The sequence below is a fragment of the Stomoxys calcitrans genome, chromosome 1, assembly GCF_963082655.1.
Source record: "Stomoxys calcitrans chromosome 1, idStoCalc2.1, whole genome shotgun sequence".
Taxonomy (NCBI): domain Eukaryota; kingdom Metazoa; phylum Arthropoda; class Insecta; order Diptera; family Muscidae; genus Stomoxys; species Stomoxys calcitrans.
The window spans coordinates 169492615-169515512 of NC_081552.1; the positions used below are offsets into that span (position 1 = coordinate 169492615).

The 22898-nt window shown below is 36.7% G+C and overlaps 1 protein-coding gene and 1 long non-coding RNA gene across 2 annotated transcripts; both read left to right on the top strand.

The window, feature by feature from the left end:
- Nucleotides 1–8188: 8188 nt before the first annotated feature.
- Nucleotides 8189–10615, top strand: LOC106095938 (ATPase family gene 2 protein homolog B). Its single transcript, XM_013263391.2, has 3 exons — nt 8189–9159; nt 9214–10038; nt 10098–10615. Exons 1-3 carry the CDS (start codon nt 8271–8273, stop codon nt 10607–10609), a joined length of 2226 nt encoding a protein of 741 aa, XP_013118845.2. The 5' UTR covers nt 8189–8270; the 3' UTR covers nt 10610–10615.
- A 2354-nt stretch (nt 10616–12969) lies between these two features.
- On the top strand, nt 12970–14094 carry LOC131994054 (uncharacterized). The gene is made up of 2 exons (XR_009396400.1): nt 12970–13182; nt 13239–14094. It is a non-coding gene; the product is annotated as an uncharacterized LOC131994054 (long non-coding RNA).
- The last annotated feature ends 8804 nt before the right edge of the window (nt 14095–22898 follow it).

The following is a 22898-nucleotide window of genomic DNA, read 5'->3' on the forward strand; positions in this document are numbered from 1 at the left end:
TGCTCTAATGTCCTCTGCTCAACCTCACCTACATTCAGCATAGAGGGACGGTTTCTATTGACTACCGGCGAAGATGCGTTAGCAATCTGTGGAGCCTGATTAAGGCTCTTCTCGACCCACGAAGTTACCTGATTGGAAAGAGACTGAACAATCTCTGTTTGTTGCCTATTCATCATTGCAGTCACTAAGTCCTTTATGCTGTCCAAAGTCAAGCTGGGTTGAGGTAGTGACATACCTGCACTAGCATCTAAATTTGTAGTTATATCCTGGTTAGAGGATCCTTCAGCCCTATTGGCATCATAGCTCTTGGCTTTTGCAGACGACCTAGTTGCAACCGATGAAGTTGTTTTCTGCGAAGTTGCAAGACCGGACTTTTTGCTGTCCTTGACTATGTTCGACCCACACACTGGACAATCAGACTGAGTTTTAATGTAATTCGTAATGCATATTTTATGAAAGGAATGTCTACAGGAGGTTTCTGTTAAAAGTAATGGACTCTGAATAACAGAACTACAAATCTGGCATAAAAGCAAGTTACCCTCAACAGCTGTTCCAGCAGCTGAAATATGTTCAGAACTTCTTTCAAGGGGCATTTTCAAATAACATTAAAAAAATCAAAATCTAAGGTAAATCAAGACAAAATAATAACTAAAAAAAAATCAAAAAGTAAATAAAGACAACAATTCAATCAAGAAAACCAAGTTTGATTTGTTCGGGCATAGGAGGTAAGGTAGGATAGTAATAAAAAAAAATTATCAAACTATGCGAAAATAGATGGAAATAATTAAGGAGAAGAATAACAAATTGATAGGGGAGACAGAAAGAAAAATGGTTATTTACGATGGGTAAAAACATCCTCGATAATATTCATACATTCCAAATCGCAAATAGAGAAAACAAATAATAAAAGTTTCCAATCAGATATACGCTGAAGCCAGAATTAGAGCCTAGTCCAAAACCTGTATTCATTCAACCTGAACACCAACTGAAACTTTCACACGAGAGAAAAAAGGGCAGGACAACCTAACTCCTGGTTATATGCTTCAGCACCGCTGCATATCAAACATATAAATTCCAACGAAGTTTAGTTATCCCGACAAAAGAAAATAAATGGGGGAAAAAAAAATAAAGGCAGTATAAAGAAAAGAGAGGAAAAATAATAGGAGCTGAGTGAAAAATCCTACGATATCTGAAATATCAAGCCGTTCAATATAAAAAAAATTTTTAATTCACTCGGGCCCCACGTTGGGCGCCAAAAACTGTAGTGTGCAAGGGTCTAGTCTGAGCAAAACTCCACATAAATGTCTATAGATGAAACAAAACGGCATGGCACGCATATTTCACCGGCCTTATTGCTCGTCGGATGGGGGGGGATCTTGCCAATGTTCATCGTTTAATTTTACCAACTACCAGCTTTAATGTTAATGCGTGCACGAACGATAGCAAAACCAAAACAAAAGAAAGTCAGATAGAATAGACAAATACACAAAGTATAAGGGGGTCACAACACCAGAGGATCTATTTCCGACATCATTCGATCGGCTGTGCTAAGGTGTAAGCTGCACAGCATGCCCTCCCTTCCTGTTTACCAAAAGCATCCAAAGAAATCGCTTCTTGGTTGGTAAACCCATAATATTTACCCTACCTTCCTTTACCGACCCTACAAATCAAACTCAAAGGTTTGGGCTTACTCCATATTTAACAAATTCATTAAATTTATTAAGAAAAAGTTCATTATCAAATCCGGTCGCTCACTATAGAGATGAATCACATCATACTTTAAAAACAGACAAAAACAATATAATAAAAGAAATATTAAAGTCAAGGCTAACAACCAATTTTTTGTATATCTAAATTGATCCTTTAATTTACTAAAATTATTTTCATAACTCTTAAAAAAAACTAATCATTTAAATTAAATCTCAAAACTTAACAAGAAGGGTAAAAAAAAAACACGGCATGAAAAAAAAAATTTATATAATATATCAAATAAGAATCAATAGGCGAGTTTATTTGAATTCATAGCACGGCAGAAAAAAAACTAAATCGGCTGTGAAACAAACTTCATTTAAAAGGCTCATTATGAAAAAAATGATATGTAGCTGGGTGAGTGTATTTCCATTTGTACTTCTGTTAAAGAAAAACAGCTGTGAGTGCATTGACCCCTTTTTTCCCTTACTTCATTTTTTTCCTCTAATCACACATACATCAACACAACCCACTCGGTTGTATAAAACGAAAAACTAATTTTAAATCGCGAAGTTTTGACTAATATGCAGCCAAATTTCAATAAAAATGGTATCAAATGTAAAAACAATATTTTATAGGCATACTGGGCTAGATATGTCAATGATCAAAAGGCACAAAACGTACATTCATATAAAAAATATTGCCAAAAAAAATGTATCAAAGCTATTTCAATCGAAGCAGTGCTTTTCAGACCCAAGAACATTGTCTGAGAGTCTTGTTAACAGCGAATCAACATAGTTAACAGAGGTTCCAATAGCATGTTAACACTTTAGCATTGACATATCCACCAGCACAGAATCAGATATATATGTATATGCAGGATATTTAACTGAACAAACACAAACAGATCATCTGAAAGTTGCCAACTTGCAAAAATTCCAATTTAAAAATTATGGGGGAAGATTTAAAACATTTTTAAATTAATTTAACAGAAAAAAATTATTTAATTTGACAAAAATTACCTGAGAGAGGTAACGGCATCTCTCTCACTCTCCGAAAAAAAATAAATCTGTTTGGCTTTGCTCAGTGGTAGTATAACAGTTTGCACTTACTTGGTTTTTGTTGGAGCTCCCACGTTGAAAGGCCTTTCGAGGGGTGAGGGGTTATTAAAACAAACCAGCAAACTCCAGCCAATTGCAAGTTTTTAACAAAATACGCGGCATACACAAAAAATCACTTTTTTCAATATAGTCTTTAACATTTGATACGATTCACTCTATCGGTTTTTTTTATATTCGCCTTTTTCTAAAACATTGGATTGCCAAACTACTTTTACCAAAAAAAACTCTCAATTAGGCATTAACTTTTTGTTTCACTTCCGATTCGGTTCTCCATCTCTGCCTTACAAATGAGCAAAAATTAAACTATATAACACTTGAGGCAAATTACATGGGCAAAAATACGGAAAAATAATTATTTTTTTAAGGTCTTTTTTTTAGCAAGTTACAAAACCTAAGAATTAGCACGCAAGAGTTTTTTTTCCTTTTCGAGAGTGATTTTTCAACCAAAACGCGTTTGTTTCGATTCCCGAAAAACAAAAACTAAATGAGTTGCACCAATCCCGACGGCTCTTTTTTTTTCTTGTACTTGAAACCAAGACAAACAATCCATTTAAAACACCAGAATCCACTGATCAAAAAAAATGAAAAGACTTTTGTTAGACTCTCTCAGGCAGCCAAATCTGCACAGCAGAAACAGAGAAATCCATATGAGCACAGGGAAAGGGGGAATCCTAGAATCAGAGAAACAAGGCCCACAGAACAATGAGTTCTCAAAAGAAATTGAGAAATTGTTTAGAAAAAATGCCACCTTACCAAATGTATTAATCCAGGAGTTAAATGATCACAGGGGACCAACACTCCAGCTTTGGGGATAAAACCCTCAGCAAAAAGAAAATGCAGGAAACCAACACTTGCAACAATTATTTACCCGCGATTTTATAAATAAACATCGATTCTGCAGGACAATAAAAAAATAAAAATTGAGGAGAACTGCCACCAACAAAAAAAATTTAATCCCTTTTTTACTAAAGCAAGGATAACGCTTTTACACTTTTAAAGAATCTCAAGTCCTTTACGACACAAAAACTTAAACTATTGGGTGCACACGGTTGCAAGGTTGGAGCAAAATGGATCTCAAATCAGTCTGCTACCACCTTTTGTAGCCTTGACCTAAACAATGGGGCAAATTGCTGAATTACTACCACAAATTAAAAATTCTCAAAACCAAAAATGTCTTCTTTTACATACATGCCACAAATACAATAATAATCCATTTGTGAGTGTATGGGAACTCCAATGCGAAAGAAAAGCTACAAAGAACATAGAAAAGAAGTTAACATTCACCACTATGGCTAAGGGGAAATTATAGCAACTTTTCAATATGGAGACAAAGTGCTCTAAACCTATGATTTGGTCGGACTTATATGTGTGGATGTTAACAACCAAAACCATTTTCCACCTTATCCAATAGTTGTCAAAAAAAAGAAAACCAAAAGGAAAAAAAATTAAACAACTCATTTGAACTTTGATGTGATCAAATGATCAAAAAAAAAGAAAACAAATGAAATGAAACAAACAAAAAAAAAAAATAAATAAATAAAAAATATAAATGTATAAAGAAACACTGCTGCCGGTATTCGAACTCACGCTCACCGGTTCGTAGGCTGTAACGCTTCCCCTAGGCTACCGCCTATGATGCGTCTCTGTTAGCTAAGTGATTATAACACATGATCACACTAAGCTTTGAATCATCAACAGCGGTCAATGTAAGTGAATCCAACTGTAACAGTGCTACAAGGAAGAAGAAGAAGAAAAACAGCATAGGCAAAGCTCCAAACATGTTCCAATAAGGGAACAACATGAGACAAGCAATCACAACAACAAAAATACTCTAGCATCCACATTGTATGTTAACTCGCGTTGGGGTTGGAAAAAAAACAGGAATGTCCATATCTATTATCAGGCGGGCCAATTCCAAGAAATATATTCATATTGGGTACATCGACATGCGCCACTACAGTGGTCCGTTTGTTTAATTATGATGTGGGTTACATCTTTTCATGGGAGAGTTTAGATGTTATTTTCTCCCTGGCTGCCCACCCCATATGACTTATTGCCATCCATGGTATTTTCTGTGCCATATTATATTTGAAAATACCCCAAATTTTAAATTTCCATTTCACATTGAATAACCGTTACATTTTCAGCCTATGGTAAATTATTCAACACATATAAGTTCCTTTTACAAACTACATAAAATAAATTATTTTTTTATTATTATAAAAAAAAAAAATATATAAAAGTTTACATTTGTTTTAGTAAATTTTTAATTATATTAATTGGGCTTAAGGAAATAGATAAGAAGTTTTGTTTGTTATTATATATATTAACAATTTTTTCTCAAAAAGGTTTTTCTTTGTTTTAAATATATACATATATTAATTGTTGTTTCTATTTATATTTTTTTATATATTTTTTTATATATATATATTTTTTTATATATATATTTTTTTTATTTTTGTATATACTTATATATATTGTACATATATTAATTAGTTTAATAATGATTTTTTTAATTTTTCTCTTCGTTCTGTCCTCTTCTTTCCGACGTATAACGACTTTTCAAATTTAAATTTTAATTCAAATATAATTATTTTTCTTTTCAAATTTGTGATACTTTTTTCTTGCTTCTGAACGTTATTCTTAAAAAAAAATTCAATTTGACTGTTATAATTATTACCTCTAGTATTATCCTTTTGTTTTAATGTATTACTTTGTACAAACATTTACGTACTTTTGTATACTTTTTGTTAATTCTTCTTTGATTTCTCTCTATAATTCTTTCTTTTTTTAGCCTTTTTTTAGATCTTTTTAACTTGTTGTACACAATTAAGTTTCACTTTTGGTTAGATAATGTACATAATTTTTTTTTTGTAAAATATTGTATCTAGTTAGTCAAGTTAGTTAATATATAGGACGGCACAATGGGATAAATGGCATTAACACAACTATGTAAGTAGGTATACGTATACTTTCGTGTCTTACTGTGCGAGTGAAATCTGTCGCAATCCTTCCAGCTCTGGCTTCAATGCATGCGTCCCACAAAGGCAGCTGGTCCCACTAACCATGTTGCAACTTGGCCCCACTTTCAGAACTGGTCGTACTGTACCGACCAAAAAAAAACACGTGCGTCGGCCAAATTAGAGATGGCGCACCTATGTTGTCCCTATGCCAATTAAAAAATATATAGTTATAAAATAATTCGCAAATCCTAAAGTCAGGGTACAGATTCTAATGACCATGCCTTCTTCTGTCCAACCGAAAACGATGTGCAACCGATGCGTTTCACGTGTGCAACCGTTTACATGGAAATTACTGGGAAATAATTGTAGTGACATTTACTGCAACTAGCAACAAAAAGTGTTAAAAAAAAACTTCGAATTTCATGAAAATTACTGCCAAATAATTAGCTATTTAAGCTTACTTAACAATCATGTCACAATTTCTATAAAATTTACACAAAAAAAAAAATACAAAAATTCGCCTTTGAATAATCTTTCAAATAAAAAAAAAAAACTTATCGCACATTAGTCAATAATTTATTTAACTTTAACGAAAACTTTTCAATTCAACCACTTATAAAATATCTTTTCTCAACGTGATGTTTAAACACTCCAATTTGGGTGGAGCTAAAACGTGTGAGTTGTATAGATGTCCAAACGAAAAAGAACATGTGCACGCTTACGTTCCCCCAGTAAAAATTAAATGACTGGAAAAAATATGTCTCTGGAAAAATGCTCAAACTCCGACTCTCTCATGGCAACCCCTCTCTCGAAAGTGATAGTTCACCAGACCCTGGCCGTTCACATACAACCCTGTTCTGCTGTACAGATGGCAAACCCTGTTGTACGTCCTACGCTCACGTATAGGTTGTGCCACTAAAAATCACCATTGTGAATGTCCATAAAATATAAAATGTCAAAAGAAAATAGAAAGGACACACGAAATGACAACACAACATATATAGTGTTCGTTACAGGTGATGGTGACTGGACGTGGTAGTTGACCGACTGGGTTGTTATACAGTTGTTGATTTTGTTCTTATTTCGTAGGTTTAATTAGTTCATTAGCTTGTAGGTATTTAGCCTTTTTTCATGAGTTTACAGATATTTAGGTTATAAGTCTTTAGTTTTTTTCTTCCCGGTTTTTTTATTAATATGCAACCATTAAATTTTTTTTCTACTTTATCTTGAAAGACTTTATCTATTCAATTATTTTGTAATCTTTATATTTTCACTTTAGCTTGTAAGATTTAAGGTTATTTATCTTTTAAATTCATTTTAAGATTTTTAAGTTCGTGTTCAAGCGATTCACCACACTCTTAGTTATTTTGCCGTGTACATTAGTGGGATTATTCACACATCTATAGTGGCACAAAATATAAATCATTAAAAAAATGGACTTAAACCTTGTTTATTTCTTTTTTTATTTTGTTTGGTTCATCAGGCTATTTTGGTTCGGTAAGCAACTTCGCTCGGATTACCATGTATCCTTTTTCACACGATCCAGACGTCCAGCCAGCTCCAATTTTCGAATCCAAGAGAAAGGAAAAAGCTCAGGAAATCACCCATTTTCCAAAAATTACCTATCATGTCCTTTTTCCTTTCCCTTTTCTTCTAATTGTCCATATTTGTCCCTAAGCGACCAGTCATTCGACCAGCTGTTTCTACCGTGTTACCAATTGAATAAACATCGTGTCATTCACAATAATACGGTTAATGGCCCCACTAAAGTTTTGTCATTGTGCACACAACACCTTGGTTAGATGTTGCAATACAAACAGCCAAGGAGGATTTAAAAATGTGGTTTCACTTGAACAGCTGTTAACAGCCGGCCAGGTTTGACGGTATTAAGATGACAGATTTTTTTTTGCATATGCATTCTCTGCTAATGTACGCACACGTATACACACACAATTTTCTTTGTGTGTGTTGGAAAAACGTCGATCAGCTGGATGATAAGAAAGCGAATTGCACCACCTTTAATTGTTTCACCATGGCCCAGATAATGGAATTGTCCAATTCCAGAGTTGTGTCCAAATCCCACTGGAAATGATTTGGATTTTATAATGCCGGACACGCATGTCTCATGCATCTTGTCATCAAGCTAATTCTTGTTTTGCCAACACGCGCAAATAAATTTGTGTGCGTGTGTGTATACGATTGCGTACATGAGCAGAGAGTATGCGAGAAATAAGATAATAAAAAAGAGAATGCCAACAAAATTCTGAGATCTTAATGCTGTCAACCCTGGCCGGCTGTCAACAGCTGCTCGCGTGAGACTACCTTTTTAAATCCGCCTTGCAGCTGGGCAAGTGAGCTATCCTTCTTTAGTGAACCTTGAACTTAACCTTCTTAATTCAACCATGAGCTAAACTATCAACTCTTGTGAATGAATGGAAGCTAAAAACCAAAACAGAAACGAGCTGGGTGGTCAGGACAATTGCCTTCCAATAGCAAAATGTCTGGCTCTTTATACATTTTACCATTAGAGTCAGTGGACAATTTTGTGTCCCAAAAGTGTTTATTGCCTAAAGATCGGTTCCCGCAAGGAGGACGGCCCGGTCAATGGGCGAAATGTTGGTTTTCTCCCATTGACCAACCAACAATGAGAAACTTTGCAGTTTGTCAAATTTTTCCAAGAGAGCAAGGTGAAATGACCATGTGTTACATGGACATGAGTATTTGCCAGTGTAGATCTAAAAGCCTTGACCAGCGATTTGTATTGGACGACATTGTTCTAATGGATGAGAACGAGATACAGTTGAGACAGATCGAAGTGTCGTTTTCGCTGACTCCCAATGATGTTAAGGGTCTTATTTCATTGACTAAAGTAAATTTGAAGGCCATGGCGACAATTTTGTTGCAGGAGTACCACTTTTCTGCTAAGTGTTTTGCTAGGAGTCACGATTTAGAAAGAAGAGGCATTGATGGAATCTATGTTGAGTCAAAGGAATTAAATGACAATTTGACTTTTACAATAAGCGACGATACTGAAATTCGAATTCAAGACATAACGCTGAGCAACAGAAGTGGTGTCAGTGGTTTCGATTTCAACGCAGTTGGTCCCTTTCAAAGAGTCCGTCGAGAGCTTGAAAATATGGTGAGCGCGGTTAAATTGCAGCGAAAGACTTTATGGTCACAACGCATGAGTTTAAACGCACTGATTGTGGGAGTAGTGGGTAGTGGCAAAACATCATTGGTGGATGACTTTCTTCAACACCATCGATGCAATGTATTTCGAGTGACCTCACTGAGTGTCGCAAAGCAATATCCAGGCGAAGCAGAAGCTGAGTTAAGGAGCATTTTCAAAGCTGCGCAACATTTCGAAGCTCAATTAAAGCCAAAAGGTAATTTCGAATATATTATTAAAACTTGTCTATATTTTTTTTACATTTTTACAGAACCTACTGTAATTCTAATCGAAGACATTCACTTGCTGTGCCCTCAATCTATTGCTGCTAGCAGTACACCCGAAGCTTCAATTACTTCTATGCGCATCGTAACTCAAATCTTATCGCTTATCGATGAGCTGCATAATAAGAAAAGTGGTATTTTGTGCTTGGGCACTACAAATAGCTCCGACACTTTGAGCGAGTTGGTCCTGAGGCCTGGACGCTTCGATAAAGAAATCTCCATAGGAGCTTTAACGTCTGATGCCCGAAAAGAAATCATTGCAGAACTATTTGAGAAATATCTCCCCGCCTCAAATATAACACAAATACTTATGTGGATGGCTGAACAAACTCAAGGTTATGTTCTGGCTGATTTAGCCCTATTTGTGCGTAATGTAACAAACATAGTTCTTACACGACCAAATGATAATATTGAGGCAGTAGTTAAAAATAGTTTGCATAAAAGCAAACCCATGGCTGTAAGAGGAACAGATGTAACAGTGCTGAAAACGAAGGAAACTTTTGATATAATTGGCGGTATGCATCAGTTGAAGAGAGTGTTGGAAGTTTCAGTTTTAGCTGGTCTTAAGCGAGAAGAGGCATTTCGAAAGTTTGGATTGTCTTTACCAAAGGGGCTTCTACTGTACGGGCCACCAGGGTGTGCTAAAACCACAGTTGCTAAATGTTTGGCCACGGAAGCAAAAATGACATTCATAGCAACATCTGGAGCTGAGGTATATTCACCCTACATTGGTTGCGCTGAGAAATTTGTGGCAAAAATCTTCGACACAGCTCGGAGAAACTCGCCATGCTTAATATTTTTAGATGAAATTGGTAAATTTGCAGCATTGCATTTGTAGTAACTAACAACACCAAAGTTTCCACCCTTCTAGATTCATTGGTTGGTCGCAGAGCAATGAATGCATCGTCAGGAGATGTACAACTACGCATTATGTCCACAATTCTGACGGAAATGGACGGTATTCTTGGTTCACAAGGGACAAATAGTTTGAGTAGTGCACAAATACTTGTGGTGGCAGCTACAAATCGTCCCGATATGGTTGATGATGCCCTATTGCGGCCGGGGCGCTTTGACAAGTTAATACATGTACCAGCCCCCGATAAGATTTCTAGGCGCTGCATCCTGGCCCTCCATCAGCAGAGAATGCCAATTGCCAAAAATATAGATTTAGATGAAATCGCAGCTCGCACTCACAACTATTCTGGTGCAGATATGTGCAATCTTTGCAATGAAGTTGCCCTTAATGCATTTCAAAGAAATTTTAGGGCCAATGAAATAACATACGAAGATTTCGACTATGTTTTGAGAACGTCTTCCAAGTCATCGTTGACACAAAATCAAATTGATTGGTATTATCAGTTTGAAAATAAATTTGTAAGATAACCATAACCACTATGAGCTCTTATTGTCCCTTCATGCATAATTTTTTATTGAGATTTATTTACACTTAATACGCATTGCACGAGTTGAAGAAATGAAATCTGGAGTCCAGTTTATGGGGGAGCTATGCCCAGATATAGCCCTATATAATCCAATTTCGAACATAAACTGCATATGGATAAAAAACTACATGAAGAACAAGCATTCTAGATCGTATTTTTTATTTAACGAGAACAAAAGTGCAGTGCAATAAACAATTTGGTATCAATGGAGGGTCAAAACGAAAGTAGATGTATTAACTTTATTAATCCTCCGACGGTTGAGTCATCAGTTGCCCTTATACGAATTATAAGGTCCACTTTGTAAAACGGATTTTTTTCATTTTTTTTGTTGTTTATTTTATTATTATTATTATTTTATTTACTATTTATTTTATTTATTATTATTTACTAATTATACATATAGACGCAAACGATGGTGCAGCCCCTTCTGCCGGTCTTGGTAATATATAAAAAGAACAAAATTATGTAGGATTGACCGTCGTCTGTCACTTCTTTTTATTGGCTTTCTCCCGAAATATGAAACAAATGCATTTTGCCCTTGATTCATCTTTCGTGCCTGTTCAGGCAATTTTCCAGCGTAAATCATTCCTTTAACAGGATAAAATGATTTTGAGTCGCACAACCATCAAATCTATATACTTGGCATGCTTCGATGGAATGTATTGTGTGCAGCGGGCGCGACCTCTGTATGTAAATAACTGCTCATTAACGGTCACTGCATCATGCGAAGTGTAAAGGCTCTATTACACGGCATGTAGATGTCTTACGACATGCCGTGATTTTCATATGAAACGTACTTATAAAAATCACGTTTCAAAGTAGCACATGTGCTCTATTCCTTCTAACAAAAACATAAAGAAATAAGCTGTTTTGTTGTCAGTTGAATGAAAGCAACCACAAATTAAACCATTTCCACAAATTTATGATTTAACCACTTTCTCACAACTTTAACAATTATTACATAAAAAACAGCTTTTGCTCAAATTTTTAGGTTATGTCATACGAAAATAACATACAGATGTGATAGCAAAAATTATGAGTCGTATGTAAATTGACAATTTTGACAAACATTTTCAATTACATGTTAATACAAAAAGTTACATTGTAAGACATCTACATGCCGTGAAATAGCGCCTGAAGCTGCTGCCGAGTTGCCGAGACTGCAACATTTGCCAAATATCATTAATAGCCGCAGTTGTGATATGTTTAAACAATGAAAGAAATTTCAGTACAAGGACCTTTTCACATGTTCCCGTACTAAACACATTTAAGTATCAATAGAAACTAAATTCGGATCGCTTTGAATTTTTGTTTAAACGAATCTAGATAAAGTTCCATTGGAATACTTGTGGGAGTTGGGTATACTTCCCATGGACCATCAAGGAGTAATTTCAGTTTGAAAATGAAAAAGGGACCCCAGGGACCTTCTCACCTGCAGGTAAAATTCTTTAGCTTGTTAGGTCGTATACAATGTCCGATTTTGCTGAAATGTGAAAAATCTGTTACATCATACTCATCAGCTTTAGAGCTATATTGTACATAGCTGTCACATAGACCAATCTCCAAATTAGACATCTAAAAGCTGGTACTATATTTGTTTTTCACAGGTGAAAACACTTGTTTTTCATAGTTACTTTTTTGAAACACTACAAAAATCTCAATGATAATATAATACTTTTATGAAAATTGTTTCATAAGAAATGAGGGAATGTCCCACTGAATGAAATCGGCAAGTTTTTTTGCTTCAAAATCTATTATTCAAAAAAGGTAATCGTGAAAAAATTTCGCTAAAAGCGGATATGGTACCACCCTTTAAGGGCGGATTACTCGTAGAAAAAATAAAGTTCGTGTTAAGTAACCAGAACATTAATTTATGGTGGGGATAAACCTCCTGTAACAAATGCGCTTTTCTCGTACACTTTTTAGACAAAGATCTAGAATACACCTATACAAAGTCGATTAGGCATAATGTTAGACGCATGTATTCATTGGGATGGAAACACTTACACATAATCAATAAAAAGTACATATATATTAGTCCAAAGCATGTGCGGATTAATTTAGTCGATAAATATATTTATTTAAGGGCTCACAGATGGAAATTTTCACCTAAAATATCAAATTAAAAAAAAACGCTGAAAAAGATTGGGTCTATTTTGACCAACGACACCTTTTGACCACTACTTGTAACTAAAATATAACTGAAAGATGAGGCCTATTTTTACCAGCAACATCTGACATCCAAAAGGTGCAATTGTACCTGTGTCTTTAGGGGTTGTTTTTTACACTGGTGAGAAAAAAAATTCATTTTGCTGTGCCAATGGCCCATTTATTCTGACACTGACAAATTTTGACCTTTATCAAAAATCAAAAGCAAACAAGATGTACGCGCCACATAATAATACAGGAAAAAGCCAGGAAATAATAACTATTTGCGTATTTATATTGCAAATGCGAATGTTGCAATACGGAGATATTTTAGGTCTTGCTTTGGAAAAGAGGAAAACACGGCGAGTAAGACAAGTAATGTTATTTTAAAGATATCTGTGTTAATTATCTCCCAATTTTAGGAAGTTTCGTACATGGAACCAAGATATATTCATTTACACGTAGTGGCAGTTGCCCAATAACAAAATATTGAGTGCACTATCTGTCGAAATCAGTGATTTGTGCAACTCTGATTTTGTTTATGTTACTAGTTCGCGCGAGAATAGAGAAAGATTCTTCGTAAAATATATGGACCAGTTTGCGTTAATGGAGAATATAGGCGACGTATGAACCACGAGCTGTATGACGACGGTAGCATACATAGTTGCACGCACCAAAATACAACGGCTGTGTTGGTTAGGTCATGTTGTCAGAGTGGATGAAGAAGCTCCAGCAAAGAAGACTTTTGAAGGCAAACACGGTGGTACACGCAAACCGGGAAGACCAAAAGCCCGATGGAAATATCAAGTGGTGGGAAACATCTCGAAACTTGGTGTCAGAGATTTTAGAATGAGCGCAGAAGATCGAGACGCTTGGAACGCTATTCTACGTTCGGCTAGTAGAACAAATATTCTATCATAGCCAATTAAAGTAAAGTACCTCACAAATGTTGCCAGCATTAGGAGGGGAAAACCACCGCTGAAAATTTTTTCTGATGGTCTCGCCAGGATTCAGCGTTCAGCGTCATAGGCGGACATGATAACCTTTGCGCTATGGTAGCCTCCACCTCTACCTTTAGAAATTGAAATTCAAATATGTATCTTAAAAAAAAAATATATAACCAACGTAGTACTAGAAATTTCAACTCTAGGTCAAGCAAAAGTACGCGAACGACTTCCAGTGAAAATTTGCAGAACAACAGCTGATTTTTGTTTTGGTTGATTTTTTATTTCCTTGCTTAAGAAAACAATTGTTTTAAAATAAGAAATGCTGGCGATACTTGTGAGGTGTTTTCCTTGGATAAACGTCAATTGACCCGAGAGTGACAAGGCTAGAAGGGGAGCCATTTGTCGTATCGGTGAACTCCGTGCCGCTGGAAAAGCGTCCCAATTTAACGTGCACGACGGAATCTCTACGCTGATGCTGAAGAATCTGGATCTGCCAGGAGTCGAGTGTGACTGTGTTATCATTGAAGATATCTGCATCCGTTTACAATTGGCAGACTAATTTGCACTCATTTTTTCCAATCCCACTGTGCGTCACTTGTTTAACTTCCCAGCCAGACCCACTCAATCCCATGTCAGCATCTTCCCTCCTAAACAAAGGAACGGTGTTGGTTTCATCGTAACTCTCCGATGAGGATGATTCAAAACACTTAAAAACCCGATAATTGCTCTTTTCTTGGTGTTTGGTATTTATGATAAGAAAACGTATCTGATATCCAATTGTCGGACCAAGTGCTAGGGGGACCACACCAACCCCCAAAACACCTCTAAATCGGACATATTTACCGACCTTGGCAATATGGAACTCAAATGAAAGGTATTTGCGAGTAGAATACGAAGCTTAACTAATAGGTATTTGTGTGTAGAATTCGAATCTGATATCCGCCTCTCCCCAAAAACATCCCCCAAAGGGAACAAATTTACGACCATAGCCATATGGGGCTCAAATGAAAGGTCTTTGGGAGTAAAGCACGAATCTGATATCAATATTAGGGAAAAGTGTCTATGGGGCCACCCACCCCCACAACACCACCCAAATAGTAAGTGTTTTCTGACTATTGCAATATGAGGCTCAAATAAGTGGGTTTTTAAAGTGGAACACGAATTCGATATATATTTTCAAGGCCAACTCACTGAGTGGCCGCCCATCCCCCAAAACACCCCCAAGCCGGTCAAGTTTGCCGACTATGGAAATATGGGGCTCAAATTAAAGGTATGTGGGAATAGGCTACTTATCTGATATCAACATTAGGAGCCAACTGTCTAGCGGACGTCCCACCACCATAACAGCCCCCAAATAGGATGTATTTGCTCACCAAGACAATTTGGGTCTTAAAGAGAGTGGTACTAAATATTCATAGTTTTTAGGGTCAATACCCCAAACTGGACATATTTGCTGACTATTGCAATAAGGAGTTCAAATGAGATTAGAAAACGAATTTGATTTCCAATTTTGAGGCCAATGGCAATATGGGGTTCAAATAAATGATATATAGATATATGTGAATAGAGCACGTTGCTGATATATTTTCAGGGCTTAGAATTTGGGGGACCACCAAACTCCTCAAAACACCCCTAAATCAGGCATATTTACCGACCATGACAATGTGGGGCTTAAATGAAAGGTATTGGGGGTAGAGCAAGAATTGATACCCATTTTCGGGACCAATTTTCCGGGGGTCTACCCCTTTCCCAAAATACCCCACAAACAGCAATTTTTTAGTGGCCATCGCAATAGGGGGCTGAAGAAAGGTATTTGGGAGTAGTATACGAATTTGATATCCATATGTAGGACCATATATTTAAGGCAGCATCCCTTTCCCAAAACATCCCCAAAGGTAAAAAATTTTTCGACCATGCCAATATGTGGCTCAAATTAAAGTTATTTGAGATTAGAAAACGAATTTGATAAGCTACTTTGGGGCCATGTGTTTGGTGGACGCTTCATCCTGTAAACTCCTCTTAAGCCAATGGCAATATGGGGTTTAAATAAATGATATTTGAGAGAAGAGCACGATGCTGATATTTTTTCAGGGCCAAGTATCTGGGGGACCACCTCTCCCCCGAAAACACCACTAAATCAGATATCGTGAGAATATCGGGCTGCACTAAAGTATTTTAGGAATGGAGTACACCTTACATCTAAAATTAAATTCGTAGACCAATAAAGATCATATGGAATTCAGATAAAGGCACTTATATTGTTAAACTGTTAGTCAAGCGATATACTATTTTCGTGGCATGGTATTTCACTAAAAGATCTTTAATAGTCGAAAATAAATATTCCAAGGAAACTTTGGTTCTATATAAAGTAAAAGAAGGCGCAGCGGAGCGGGCCCGGGTCAGCTAGTACTTTTATAAAAATTTGTTCATAAGTAATGTAGGAATGTTCTACTGAATAAAGTTTAAATAAATAAAGCAGGTTTTTCATGCTTCAAATTCTATTATCTAAAAAAGTAATCATGAAAAAATTTTGCTTAAAGCGAATATAGTACCACCCTTAATGTAGGGCAACTGACTTGAGGTAAAATTACAACTTCATTTGGCGTGCCTGTGCCTGAACGCTGGTTGCTACCTTGGGTCTTCATTAAAATTACATAAAAATTAAACAAATTTAATAATTACCGATAAACAATATTTGTATGTTTTACTTACCTCTGCCCTTTTGATCCATTTTGGTGTTTGCTTTTGTATTTTCATGTAACAGCTGCTTTTCATTAAACAGCTGACCTTTACAAAACATCTGCAATCTGCAAGTTGCAAATTCTGCTGGCAAAAAAGGTCCTAGTAGAAATTTGCAGGTTCTCTATTTTCGAACTGTCAAAATTTGCTCTCTCTCGCGCTCTCTAATGCTCGCAAACAAAGTACGCGAACGACTTCCAGTAAAAAATAGTCCTTTTAACTTGCTATAAACGGTGCCAAAAGATAAAGAACATTTTTATATGTATATTTAACAAACTTTTTCAACACAATTGAGCGTGATTTCGTAATAATCCGCAAATTAATTTTCTATTTACGAAGGCGGAATTGATAAAAATGCTGCATTCAAATTGCCAACTTGCATGAAGCTAATCTGTCCCACTTTTATGATAATAGGAAGACCAAGCAATCTGTATATCTTAATATCTTGTATAATTCCCAAAATTTTTGGTTAACAGCATGGCATGGGTGGTCTCATTTGTACAACAACCACAAATCATATGGTGCAATCCGCCATGATCAGAGAATATGCGAGAGAGAAGATAATAACAAAGAGAATGCAAACAAAAAATCTGTCATCTTAATACCGTCAAAGCTGGCCGGCTGCTTACAGCTGTGGATGTTGTACAAATGAGACCACCTTTAATACAAAGATTAACAATAAACGAAGACAATTAAGAGAAGAGTGAATTTCAACATAACTGTGTATGAACAATGAATGAGTTTACAATGGATTGTGGACACTTTTGCTTTTAAACTTTAAATTATTTTTACAAAACATTTTTTGACTCTTTCGCTACCTTCTTTTTGTTTATTACATTGTATTTTCCTGGTGATTTAATGTTAACCAAATTCCATTTGCTCTTCTCTTATGTGACTCTTAAAAATGAAACAAAAGAAAATCGTTGTTCGTGGTTGTCATTTGTTTGAGGGAGTGAAAATTCATCTATAGTCTATGACTATAATGCACACACCCAATCCAAACTCGTTGACAGATAGTGCACTTCGCGAGAAAAAATTGTACTCAGCTGTTTGCTGTACACTACTTGGGTTAATATGTCTTGATTTACTACAGCGTTGATATGGTTACCCTAGGACATATTAACCTACGTAGTTTCAATTTTGAAACATCGGGCAGTACAGGGAATGGAAACCCAATACAGCTTAACGAACAGGAACCCGGCGATGGAACCATTACCGACTTTATAAAAAGTCGGAAGACTAGACTAGGCAATGAACCTAAAACGATGACATCAAGCAGTGCAGTGACAGGAAAGTCAATGAAATCTAAATAACAGGGAGCAGACGATGAGATCATCACCTACTCCCAAGATGCCCATTTACTGGAGGACCAATGGTTGAGGTAATCCAGATAAACCTCCACCGAAACGAGATTGCTACACACGCTCTGATGGAGGAAAACAGCAAGGGCAAGATTCATATTGCCTTAATTCAGAAGCCATGGACGACCCGGAACAAAATTTTTGGACTGAACCATATTAACTACCAATTATTCTATGCCAACACTGGTACTCAACCGAGGACCTGCGTTATTTGTCATAAAAATTTTAATTATACATTTTCCCCAGAGTTGCCGACGTCGGATGCAACAGTGATGAGACAGGGAGAGGGTGGAACATACCTAGCATCACTTTATCTGCCTTTCGACTTTCCGACACCGCCACCCAAGTCGAGGCTGCAACGGCTGGCGAGGAAAGCAAAACAGACAGGAAACGAGGTAATAATAGGGTGCGATGCGAACTCCTACCACATTTTGTGGGTAGTACCAACACTAATAAGCGGGGTCAAGCCCTGGCAGAGTTCTTGAATACTAACGACCTAATAGCACATAATATTGGTAACACCGCTACCTTTGTTAATAGGATTAGGGAGGAGGTATTAGATGTGACGATATGTTCGGACAATCTAGTCGACGAGGTTCAGAATTGGAGGGTCTCCATGGAACACTCTTTCTCTGACCATCGCTACATTGAGTTTAGAATAGCACGGCCAGCGCCAAATCCGATAAGCTTCCGGAATAAGTTGAAGACCAACTGGACAAAATTCGGAAGGCTACTCAGAAGAAGACTTGGGCAAGATAATTTAGATTGTTCAAGCATAGAAAAGATTGACGAGAATGTCAACAGGGATCCTTCGAAGAAAGTTGTCCTCTTCGGGAAAGGAAATCAGCCCAAGAAAAACCCTGGATGGCCGGGGAGATTCGCAATATTAGGAAAGAGGTCCGCAGACTTTTTAACAGAGCTTTTCGAAAGCTTTTCTGCGAACAGGTCGATAGCGTTAATGACGCCGCCAAGATAAAAAAGTTTCTCTCAAGAACCCGTGTCCAAACTGAAACTTTAGTAGACGATATGGGAGTGAGAGCAGAGAAAACGGAGTACGTGTTGAGGTTTTTGATGAAAACCCATTTAGGTTTATTATAACGGAATTTATGGTGAAGGAATCCTTGAGGAGCTTAAAACCATTTAAGTCACCCGTACCTGATGAGATACATATTTCCGGCGTTACTACAGAAAGAGGCAGGCTATCTGGCGCCTCGTCTGGCCAAAATTTTCACAAAATGTCTAGGACTTTCATATACTCCGAAAGCCTGGCAGGAGGCAAGTTATACGACACCAAATGACTAGAGACCCATAAGCCTTACGTCCTTTCTACTAAACCGTGGAACGTATTATGGACACCATGATAAAGAGTATGATATCCAGCGAACTGCTAAAATACAAACAGCATGCCTATGTCAAGGGAAGGTCGGAGGAGACGGAACCCTAGTATTGCCATCTGGAAGATCACGTTACACGGATGGATCAAAGCTAGAGGACAGACTGGGCCTGGGGGTTTACATTGAGAAGCCAAGGACTGAGATCTGTTTTAGACTGCCTGACCATAATACGGTTTTGCAGACAGAGATCTGGGCGATGACGGAATGCGTGAAGTGCTGTGGTGCTTACGCGAGGACGTCGAGTATGAACATCTTTACCGACAGTAAAATTGCCATAAGGGCAATAACAACCTGGAAGGTAAGGTCACGAACAGTCTTACAGTGTAAGAAGGAGATTAACGCCTTCTCTGAGGATGGCAAAATCCGCAACGTTTGGGTGCCGTGCCATAACGGAGTAAGGGGGTAAGAAAATCCTATGGGGGGATCCAGATCGTGAGAAGACGAGGCTATTACTGAAAGGAAGAAAGAAGGAGGTCAGTATAGCTATTGGTATCATAACGGGACACATAGGACTACGAGCTCACTTATGTAAAATCGGTGCGGCAAGTGATAGCATGTGTAGGGCATACAGGGAAGACGATGAGTCGTTGGAGCATTTCCTTTGTCATTGCCCGGCTTTCGCGTCCAACAGATACCGGCACTTAGGTGGAGACACAATACCAGACATGAACCAACAAATAAGGATTTTGTAATTAGCACGGAATTCCTGACTAAAAAAAATATACTCAAAATGTGAATTGCACTAAACACTGTTTTAGACAGATGGTGCACTCGAAATTTTGTTGTAGGGCAACCGCTCTTACCTGTCAAATTTTTCTTGGGTTATTCTCTTATACTACAAAACGAGTCAATGTAGACATGATATATTGGGTTGCCCAAAAAGTAATTGCGGATTTTTTAAAAGAAAGTAAATGCATTTTTAATAAATCTTAGAATGAACTTTAATCAAATATACTTTTTTTACACTTTTTTTCTAACTGATAACTGACAGAAGAAAGAATGCAATAACAGAGTCACAAGCTGTGAAAAAATTTGTCAACGCCGACTGTATGAAAAATCCGCGATTACCTTTTGGGCAACCCAATATATTTTCTACCTAAAAAATGATAAAATTTTTTTATCTATTGGCACACCGTCTGGACTCGGCATAGGAACAGAGACCCCTTATCATTGGGGTTATGCTTTAATTGGACTGCACTCATTGATATGCGAAGATTGCGTATTACTTAATGGAATGTTCATGAGAAATTTAGTTAGTAGTTACTGCAACGACGGGCAAACACAGACATTGCACATCATAGGACTATAATGTCATTAATGGCTGAGTGTGTGCCCATTGATGGCACATTGAATCATAAAAAATTGTAACATATTTTTTTTATTCATATTCAGGTTTTATTGTTTTTTTTTATTATTTTTATTTCTTATGGTTTACATTTTGATAAACAATACAATTATATTTGTAATTGTATTAGGTTGTATAATGTTATATAAGTATGTATGTATGTATGTGTATTTTGTCTTGCCTTTGTGGCTATTCTGTTGCTTCAAAATTTCAAAAACTTTCTTTTAATAATTTACGCAATCAGTTTTATTACTTTTATGGGAAAGGGAACAAACTTTGGTTGGCGCTTTGCCTCAGGTTAGATTTCAAACAAACACTTAACTGTGGTGAACTTAGCTTGTATGATTGTTTGTGTCAGTGTAACTATTGTAAATTCACATCCTTCATTTAAGCACTGTAAGTATCGTCAATCACTCTGTGGTTGCATATCCCCCAAGTTTGTGACTCGAGGGTAGGTTTGTTTAGTAACTTCTTCTTAAAGTTCTTTTCGTTTTTGTTTTCTTCTTTAAATGAGTAAATAAACGCTTTGCTGATATGGTGTTTTTCCTACAGTTTTCTTTTTTGAATAAAAAGTACACATTTTTCTTATACAAACTATTGTTTCCTTCTTTAATACTTTTATTTTTTTTGTATAATATGTTTGCAAGTGTATATGATTATTATATGATTATTTTTATGTATATGTATAAAGAAAGAGTTAGACTTTTAGGTTTATATTTTTTATAAATTCATTATACGATGATGAGTGACATATACAACTGTACAAAAAGAATGTCACAATGTGAACTAAAATTTACAAGTACATCGTTTTAATTTATTTACTAGGAAATTTGTATGTACCACATGTATTCTGGACATCTGGAAAGTATGCACGTCGACGTAGACAATATTATCTCAATACAACAACCAGGTTTGGTTAACAGCAAACACAAACTATTTGCTGTGATCTAGAGATCGATCAGTTAGAAGAGGTATTTGAAAGGGTTTCAACTCCAGATATGTATGTATGTTTTGCATGGGCCGTTCACATTTGAGGACGTGTCCTCCAGTTGTAGTGTTTATGAAATGTTAGCTGTAAAAAACTTGTTTCAATTCACAGCTGTTTCTCTAAAGCAGTGGTGGGCACATTTGCACACTATTTGCAAGCCCATGGGTTTATGTTATTGTGCACGCACACAATAGTGTGCAATAGTATGCGTGTATTTGCCCACCACTATCCCCCATTGGGAATGATTTAAAGACTTGAATCAAGCAACACTGATAAACGTGAGATAAGACTGTCCTTTCTTTTTAAATTGATTATTTTGATAGAACCCATGTTGAGTAGTTATAAGAAAAACTGGCGTAGAGTTATTTTGCCCAAAACATTTTCGACTGAAACGACAAATATAATATCGCCCAAACGATGGCACAAAGCCCAAATACTACTACCAGATGAATGCCATTAAATCCAAACTTGGGATTTGGATATTATCAGATTTGAACATTCCTGTTTACCTGTGTTGGTGCCACGTGGTACCGAGAGTAAGCGGGAGTAGCTTACCACCTTCGATTAGTGGCCAAAGACCTTCCTAGACAACACCACCGGATGATCACTTCTCTTTGTTGGCTGTTATTATTTAATCTAACAACGCACTACTAATGTTTTCCCCAACAAATTCAACTGGGGTGCCTTTTATTTACTTTCAGTAGTAGGAAGTTCAATATAAAATGTATTTTTTGTTAAACACATCAAAAAAAAAATAAATCGCAAGGCTTTCTTCAGCACACGTTTGTCTTTGTCTCTTCAGCTTATCTTAATAAAAAACTATACTGACCTTCAAGTCGGACTTAAAAAGGTGGACTCATGCGAACAGCTGTTAACTGCCGGCCAGGCTTGACGGTATTAAGATGTCAGATTTTTGTTTGCATTCTCTTTGTTGTTATCTTCTTTCTCGCATATTCTCTGCTCATGTACACACACATATACACACACATTTCTTTGTGTGTGTTGGCAAAACGTCGATCAGCGAAGTTGGCGAATTGCGCCATATAATTTGTGGTTTTTGTACAAATGAGACCACCTTTAATTGTTTCGCCATGACTAACCTTCACCAATTTTAAAAGTCCACGAAGAGAGAGCTGGAAATAGTTCCCACAAGCGTGGGTTCTATGTTCAATTACCAAAAAGGGCAGTGAAAGAGGAACTAAACAAAAAACCAAGTAAAAGCGTGCTAAGTTCGGCCGGGCCGAATCTTATATACCCTCCACCATGGGTCGCATTTGTCGAGTTCTTTTCCCGGCATCTCTTCTTAGG

Excerpts from the sequence above, each read along its gene's own strand:
- LOC106095938 (XM_013263391.2), top strand. The coding sequence starts at position 8,271 with ATGTCTGGCTCTTTATACATTTTACCATTAGAGTCAGTGGACAATTTT. Across the intron at positions 9,160-9,213 it reads AGCTCAATTAAAGCCAAAAG|AACCTACTGTAATTCTAATC; the intron begins GTAATTTCGAAT and ends ACATTTTTACAG. Across the intron at positions 10,039-10,097 it reads AATATTTTTAGATGAAATTG|ATTCATTGGTTGGTCGCAGA; the intron begins GTAAATTTGCAG and ends CCACCCTTCTAG.